At 26.1% G+C, this 9504-nt stretch overlaps 1 protein-coding gene across 1 annotated transcript; it reads right to left on the bottom strand.

Annotated features, from left to right (window-relative positions):
- Positions 1–2456: 2456 nt before the first annotated feature.
- On the bottom strand, positions 2457–7007 carry LOC107948484 (NAC domain-containing protein 21/22). The gene is given in 6 exon segments (XM_016883048.2): positions 2457–2734; positions 2736–2796; positions 2798–2870; positions 2873–3044; positions 4107–4372; positions 6637–7007. Coding segments are annotated over 6 exon segments (867 nt in total). The 5' UTR covers positions 6806–7007; the 3' UTR covers positions 2457–2608.
- Between the last annotated feature and the right edge of the window lie 2497 nt (positions 7008–9504).

The following is a 9504-nucleotide window of genomic DNA, read 5'->3' as shown; positions in this document are numbered from 1 at the left end:
TTCAATTGTTTGGGAGATTTCCTAAAAATATTTTATAAAAATTGTTTCTAATGAAACAAACATACAATTGAGATTTCCTTATTTTTTCATTGTTTAATTGAATTTATTTTATATCTATAAATTTATATTTTTCATTGTTTTTTTTGTAAAACAAACATGACATAAATATTTTTGTTATAAAAATAACAAAAATATTTTATTAAAATTTCCTTTTAGCAATCGAAATTTATTTTATAATAAGAAAATATTTTGTAATAATCAATGTCATATATAAACTCAATAATAAATAATACTTAATTAAAAATTAATTTAAATTACATTTGTTACATATATGAGAGTACATATTAACACATTAGAGTTGTAAGGGATAAATAAAGCTAAGCATATTATTTAAACAAATACTCATATTTATATAATTAAAATATTCATATTTTTATACTAGGTTTAATTATGTTATAATTCCTTGCACTCTAAATAAATTTGAAATTTAGTCCATGTACTTTTATTTTTGGGTTAGTCCTACTTTTTAGATATAAAAAATTTCGGTTTAGCTATTAACATTGTTAAAAATATATTTTTTTAATTCATGTTCATTATAACATCATTTTTTAGTTACATGAATACTGAGTATTTTTTATTTAAAAATGTGACTTCAACAAAATTGACAAAAAAATTTAACAATGTTAATAATTGGATTTGATTTTAAAATTTGAAAAGTAGAGGGACTAAATTCTAAGTTTGTGAAGAGTACATAGACTTATGGCATATTTTAACCTTTATACTACAAAACATTTATTATTGATATATTTATAATTTTAATAAATATTTGTTATTAAAATATTAATATTGAATATTTTTCAATAACATATGAAGAATATTATTTAAAATTATTATTATAATAAAATTGAAATATTAAATAATTTATTGAAATAATAAATTATATAGATAATTAAATAATTTATCAACATAGATAATTAAATATGCACATTTAATAATATTGAAAATTATAATATTTTATATTAATATTTTATTAATTTCAAATATTTTTAAAAATAAAATTAAAAATTTACTAATATAATAATATTAAGTTTAACTTAAGTTAATTTTTATATAAAAATAAAATCATCCATAAAAGAACTCGACTTTCGCTTTTCAAAACGACTTGTAAATCATTTTTTATTGATTAGACTATTTTCTATAAAAAACACGGAAAAATATAGAAAAACATGGGAAAATATAGAAAATAATTTCTGAAAACCATTTTTAATAAAACAAATCAACCTTAGTTTTCTTTTAAATCAATAATCCCTAAACTATTAAATATAAGAATTGGGATGTAAAAAAAAAACATCCCTGCAAAAAAAACATCCCTAATACTTTTAAACTAGAGATAATACGAGACATTTGTTTTATCGTCCTTTTATTTCACTTCTAAAATTCATTAATTTTGTAGTGTTTAATAACTAGGCCAATAATTGAATAAGTAATACATCAGGTCTTGATCCAATCAATTCGATCGATTCAATTGTCAAATCAATAAAAATTAATTAATTAATTAAAAATTCATAAAATTAAAAAAAAATATTAATTCAATTCAACCTGTTTAACTATTAATTTTTGTCCTCATTTTTTATCAACTTCAATTAAAATCAGAGACAACTAGTTTAACCCTTTTTGTTTGGATAGTTATATCAATCAATTTTCGATCCATCTAATTTGGTTTTGTTTCAGTAACATTGGTTGCATCATCAAATCTTGATAGAATCCATGTTCAGGAAATCAAAATAGATCTAATTACTAAGTTCAATGACAAAAAATTATATTACCTCTAACATAAGTTTCACGACTGTATAAAATTATCTAATTTGGAATTGGAGTTAGCTATCGGATATGATGAAGAGTAACACCCCCATAAATTAATTTTTCTATATTAACCCTTTCCTATAAATTTTCTATTAGTTTTAATGGTTTTAACCCTAATACATAGAGGAAAGATAAATTTATAGATGATCAACTTTAATCTAGTATGTCCATCAAATAACCTAATAAATGAATATGATTTAATTTTCCTTTTTGATGCAATGCTTACTTCTACCCATAAAACCCTCAAACCTTTAAATTCGAGAAAAATATACACTTGAGAATACTTGAACCCACATCCTTTTAATCATTGCAATAGCAACAACGTCAATTGAGATAACATTCAATCGGCAAAGTTTAACTTTTATTAAAATAAATAATTTAATTTCTTAAATTAGAACACTTAATTTTCGACTGGATCTATAATATCGACTAAAAGTTTACACTTCCCCCCCCCCCATGCATTTTATGGGTTGCTGCAGATCCAAGGATGGCACCTGTTTCTCATCCCTGTGTTAGATTCAAAATAAATATTTAGATGGAGAAATGGTGAAAGAATAAACAGGTTGGCCTCAATTGAAGATAATGAAATTAAGTGAAATTAAAAAAAAATCGTACTCCACATGAAATCATTTACAATTTTCCAGTTATTAAAGTATTATGAAACAAGTGCATGATGCTTTAATGGGAAAAAGATATGCCCTAAGTTTGTAATTTTAACTTTATACAACCATGACCAATTTAGGCATTAATTCCAAACTTCAGATAAATAACTCTGATCTGAACTTCCTTCTCCAAAGCTCAATGATTCCTTCACATTAAGATAGGTATCCATCTTGCTAAGATGATTCAGCACAGCTTTGATCACTTTTTTTGTCACAAGGGAAAGAGTCTAAGCATGCCACATTGATGGTTATTTGTCCAACAGCTGTTTTGTGTTTTTGTCGTCATATTTGGGTCCATATTGGTGAAAATAGTGTTCCTTTGGTTTGGGGACAAATTGGAGAATCAGGCACTTGCTGCTCATACTTATCATCTAGATTTGGTTGATGAAAACTGATGAAAGAATCCATCAATGGTGGAAGAGGTGAAGAAGCTATGTCATCATAACTGCTTCCCATGATACTAGGGTTTTTACTAATTTCCTTGGTTTTGTGTAACATTCGACATAAAACCCAATCTTCCTACAAGTTCCAAAATGACCAAACAATGAGACTTGTATCATTAATTTTAAACAAGCATAATTTGCTGTAATTATAACAACATAATCAAATTTTGACTTTAAAATCAACGCAAATTTTTCCTATGTAAAAATATAACTTTACCATTTTAATAACATATATCTTTATAATTTTTAATAGATTAAATCAAAATTTTATCATTTTAGGAGGGCCAAAGTACAATTTTATCATTATAAATTTAAAATATTATAAATTATAAAATAATCTAAATTAAAAATTTTCCATTTTAAAAGGACAGCCGCCACCCACCACTGATGCTCACTTTCTTTTCATCGTTTCTTTTTTCTTTTTGTTTTTACATTTGGTAAGAATAGTTAAATTTTAATTTTAGTCTCTCTAATGTCTATATTTGAGATTTAATCTCTATACTTTAATTTCTAACATATTTTTTTAATGTTATTAATTAATTCAAATAATTAATATAATTAATTTTTAAAAAATTACGTAATTATATATAATTTAACACAAACAAATAATCAATCTAATACAAAATATGAATAATATATACTCACTTTAATAATATAAAATTACATGTAACACAAAAAAAGGACAGTTTCTTTAACCAATATAATAAAACTAAGAAAAAGAATCAAATAAAAAATGAGTCGGCTTGTGGTATTTAAAAATGCAAAAAAAAAAAAATCTCTGTTGAGAGATCTGACTTTGACATATATTTAATAGTTTTAAATTGCAAAATGCCCCCAAAATTCATGCAGAAATTAAAGACTTTATAATTAAAAAAAAAGTGATTCTTTGATTGTAAATTTGACCAAAACTCCTTTTTTTTATAATCAATTTTATATAAATTTTGATACGTTAGTAATGTAAATTACACTAATATAAAATTAAATTAATTTGACGTATTTTCATAATATTTTATACAATTACTTTGAAACTTTGCACGAAAAATATAAGTATATTGATAAATTTATAAATTTGATTATTAAAATATCAATTATAAAAAAGACGGTTATAGATTGGAAGCAATGTATAAGTGTAAGGTACCTTCAAAGTGGAGACGTTGGAGGTTGGTTGAAGCCTGAATTCATGCATGACCCAATCAGATTTAGTTCCTTTGGGAGCCCTACCATGGTAGAACACCAAGGTTTTCCTCATCCCAACAATGGTGCCTTTGCTATGGACAGCCTTATCTTTCCCAGTGGCCTTCCAGTACCCTGACGTTGTTGCCCTATTTGTTCGCAATCCTGTTGCATATTTTCGATCTCTTTGGCTGTAAAAATACCATTCCTTGCTATTCACCCGAGCCGTTTCTATAATAAATTTAGAAATTTCCAAAATGAATATATATAAATTAATTATTTTTAAGAAGTGATATTACAAATATAAAGATAATTACTAATAGTTTAATGATCAAAATGTAAATTTATTAATAATTTAATGATCATTTTATAATTTTTTAAAATTTAATGATAAAAAGGTAAATTTATTAATAGTTTAATGTTGAATTATTTGGGGGGTGTAATTGAAATTTAAATATTTTTTTGGAGTGAGTATATAAATTATAAAATCCAAAACAAGAGTATAATGATGTTGAAATAATTGTGAAGGGTAATTGAGGTGATAAACACTTGGCAGTCCAAAATCCAGATTAATATGCATAAAAAAATAGTTTGATTAGTGGCTTAAAATAGCTGACCCAATTGTTGAGTGGTCAATTTCCGTATTAATGGAGAATTATTGAAGATAATAATGGTAATTTGCCAAGAAGACAAAAAAGGGTTACTTTGCTTACACGTGTAGTACGCGTGAATAGAAATAATTTCCACCACTGTTTTTTAATTATTTAATTATTTAATTATTAAGAAATAAGACTTTTGATTGGATTGTAACAATGCCAAAAGACTGTCGATTTAATCTTATAAATGGATAATATTTTTAAATAATAATTTCAGTACATTAATTTAGAGATTCAAGACTTTTCAATACAGCTCAATGTATATATATTATCAACTTGTTATTATTATACTTGTTGACCCATCGAGCTAGATTGCGATATGAAAATAGTTACATTTTTTTTTCCAATTTTCACACCAATAATAAGAATATTTATATAGTTATAATTAAATTGTTAAATAATAATGCAGATTTAATTAACTAAAATAACTATAAAAAAAAAGACCCAAACGAGCTAGATAAATAATCCGATTTTAAATGGGTCTGGTCATTATGTAATAGAAAATTTTATGAAAATATAATTTAGTATCAAAATTATGGATAAAAATATGCTTTAAGCAGGGACAGCAGGAGAGGAGGCAGGGCCCTGGTGCCTCCAGAAATTAAAAATTTTATATAGTTTTAAAATTTAAAAAATAGAGATTAAATTTTTGAAAATAATAATACAAGGGTTAAATTTTAAATTTGTGAAGACTTTATGGACTTATAATATATTTTAACCTAAAATTATTGATTCTAGGCTAAACTAATTAATCAAAGCTGTCAAATTTTAATTAGAAATTATTCATGTAAATTTGGTATTTAGTTTACTATATTATATTAAACTAGGGTTTATATTTGAAGCAAGGTATTTTAGTTTACTAATTAAATTTTTTTTACATTTTTCTTAAGAGTAATTAGTTGAAAAGTAGTGGTAATTCTCGGAGTCCATTAATATTCTTTGACAATTTTGTACCCCAAAAAAAGAAAAAGAAAAAGAGATATTCATGATAATAGTAAATATATTTTCATAATATCTATATCAACTTCATTGCTATAATCAAGAAAGACGTTTTATTTAATTTCGTTAAGAACTATGTCTGAATGTAGACATTTTCCCACCACAAAATGGAAAACTGAAACATATCCTTGATTCGCCTGTCACTCAAATATATATATATATAAATTCTCTCTTATGAGATTCATATCTAATATTATATTGGACACAAATTTAAATATTGACATGAAATATGGTCTCTTAAATATGTTAAGAATTGGAAAAAAGAATCAATTATATTTGTATCAGTCATGGAATGCAAAAACTGAAACTATTCTTGTAAAACCCGTGAAGAATTAGATTGAAAGAAATTTGATGGATGCATGCCTATATTTCATGCTCAAAGACTATCTTCACTAAATTTAGAAACAAAAAACATATGGGTAAATTACACCATTCATCATTAAATTATAAATAAGTTTTTGTTTTATCATTGAATTATTCGAAAATTTTTATTTAAGTTATTGGGTGGTTAAGTTTTTTTTCTTTTAAAGTTTTGCCAACGAGCTCCAAACAATGATTTGCTGATCAGTGAGGTGGATCAGTAGAACATACTTTAAATTCAAGTTGATCTGACGGTCAGTGTTGAAGATCAAAGAAAAAAGCTTTGGTTCACAGATTTGTGATGTCTAAAGTTATTTTATGAAAAACAAAACTGAATTGTAAAAGAGAATGAGAGAAAGGGCTTTCGACTGGTGCAAACACTGCGAATAGAGAAAAGCATAAATCATTGATTTTAACAGCCCATGACTAATGGTGTAGTTTACCCAGCATAATTAAATCGTATGATAAATATGATCATACCAGGAATATCCCAGGGCTCGCACTTATTGAGATCAACTTCAATCATGAGTTGGAAGGTATCAGTTAAAGCCACCTTCCTCATCAAATAATCACAAACAAGCTCTTCATCTCTAGGATGGAACCTGAACCCTGCTGGCAACTTGGCTTCTACCAACCTTATGTTACTCATATTTTTAAAGCTTCAATAGAGGCAAACACAGAAAGAAAATTGGCTTTGCAAAAATGAGGTATTTGAGATAAGGAGAAGGCAGGGAAGAAGGGGGAAGCCTTAGGAGAATAAATAAACAAGTTAAGTCAAATGGGTAAAATGGATACAAAGGCTTAGGTGTTAATTATTTGGATGATTTCAGACCTCAGCTATCATCAGCAATTTGGCAATTGTTGCCAACCTACTGGCTTTTGTATATATATGCATATGCTTCTAAATTGTAATTATACAAAACCCTCTTTCGTCATTGTGTCCTTTTCATTCCTTTAAAATTCTAAAGGAAAACGAGAACCTCTCATGATAAAGTTGGCCCATACAACCAAATTAAATGGGGAAAAAATTTATGCTGGCCTCATCAAATCCAATAATTTACATTTTGTTTTACCCATACCTTTCTAATTGTGAACTCAATTTTTAACTCCTATAAAGTGATAGTTTCTTCAATATTTTTTTTAATTATGATAAAAATTATAATGAGAATTCTTAAAATTAGATATTTATAAAAATCACAACACCCACCTTTTTTTTTTCATTTTACTATGCTATTACAAGTAAAGGGTAAAAAAAATCCTACAACCCATATTTCAATTAATTCTCAATACTACCAATCAATTGCCATACACTAAAAATCCTACAACGAAAATACATATACATTTTATTTTTCATTTATTCTGACGATAGTCATCACTTGTATTTATATATATAAATTCTTTTAAACAATATTTATTACTTTTTTCTATTATTAAATCCTTGAAATAATAAATTTTAAATTATTATACTTCTTGATATTATACCCTTTGAAGTGGGTATCTTTTCATATTCAACTAGTATCTTATATTCTTTTAACTAGTTTATATACACTTGTATAATGTATAAGTTGATAGTGTGTATTATTTAAAATTTAAATAATTAAAAGTTTTATCGTATGATATTATTATAGTTTTCAAAATATGGAAAATATTGTCTCTTCTTTTCATATAAGTAATTTATTGTGTGATTACAACAATAAATTTTATTGATATATATAAGGTGAATTACAATAACAAAACAAAACTCAAACAATAAATGCAACTGGTACAGCTCAAACTTAGGCCACACTTGGGACGACCATCACATAAGATTTGATGTGTTACATATTTGAGTTAATTTGAAGTAGTAAAAAATGATAAATTCGATTATTTATTTTGATAGCATGAAAAATTTAAAATAATAGTAAATGAATGAATAATGAAGTAATTAAATAGAGGAGTATTCATAAATATTAGAAAAACTTATGGTAAATATTGTATGGGATAAGTAAATATATGGCATTAAATAGGCAAATAACTGTTTTGTGAAAAATTATTAGATTGACCCTTTGGATCACATAGGATATGGGTCGAACCAATAAAATTAAAACATGTCCATATTTTTGCAATCTTAATGACTAATTCTTCTAATCCTTTTGTAACTCCGACACAAAGTAAAGGACGAAAAAATTCACAATCATTGGAGCATATTGTCGGCACACATAGTAGTCATTGAATTATCTAATCTAAACCTTTAAAAAAAATAACCGCGAATGTATTGGATCCATGAATCAACCAACGGAGAGTGATGAGAGAATTCCATTTTCTAGGTCGTGAAAGCATAGAAAGCTGACAGATCAATTGGGTCCTTGGATCGATCTACGATAGTTTTAAGGGGTAATGTCTTTTGACATTCTCCCTCTTGTCTCGTTTCTTTGTCGATTTTCATTTCCTTTCTTTTACCTTCACACTGGATAGCCAATATCTTGACAGTAAGTAATCAAAGTTACTCTTCTTTGAGTTTTCAATTGAAAATATTTTTATCATTTTCACTTCAATTGCAAATGTCAAGATAGAAGCTTCTTTAAATCTTTTTGTCGAATGCTACGTACATAGTTGACTATTCATATTTGGGTGGTTCATCGTTTTGTTTGGACCTCCCAGTATAATGCTTTGTTTTCTGAGCTCCTAATTTCATTCTTTCTATTGTTTGCATTGTAAATTTTTTTTGGGGAAAATTATTATCTAAAAGCTGGTGTTTATCTGATGGAAAAGGCTAATAGATCTGTTTTTTTTTTTAAATTTTGTTTCAATGAACAACACCATAATCGTTGACGGGTGTATTTTATAAGAATAAAGTGAAAGAGAGAAACATGATTATGATTTTAAAGCAACATTGCACACAATGGTGAAACCAAAACCCTGCCAAAAAGAACCATTGCTTTCTCTTTGGAGAATTTTTCGATTAAATTAAAGCTTTGTTGTTGTAAATATGGTGCAGTAGAATCAGAGGCTTAGGGGAGAGAAAGGAGTTAACCTTTGTAGCTAGATTTGATCATGCATTTGGCCGGTCGGGTTTGGGTCGAGCTAATGCAAAAGTTTAAGCTTATTTTTTACGTTTGAGTTCGGCTCAATTCAAAAAATAGGTATAAAATATTGTCCAAACTCAACCCAAATAAAAAATGCTAAACGTGAACTTAGCCTGGCCTGCTCGTATTAAATTTTTTTATATAAAAATACATTTTAAAAATATAATACATCAAATACGCTAAAAATATTAAAATAAATATTTCCAAACAAATTAAAAATATATGAAAAAATCTTTAAATTTAAATAATACTGAGATAGTTGCAATTTAGCAAGCAAATCTAA

Source organism: Gossypium hirsutum, chromosome D05 (genome assembly GCF_007990345.1).
Source record: "Gossypium hirsutum isolate 1008001.06 chromosome D05, Gossypium_hirsutum_v2.1, whole genome shotgun sequence".
NCBI lineage: Eukaryota > Viridiplantae > Streptophyta > Magnoliopsida > Malvales > Malvaceae > Gossypium > Gossypium hirsutum.
This window is presented reverse-complemented; position numbering and strand designations above follow the sequence as displayed.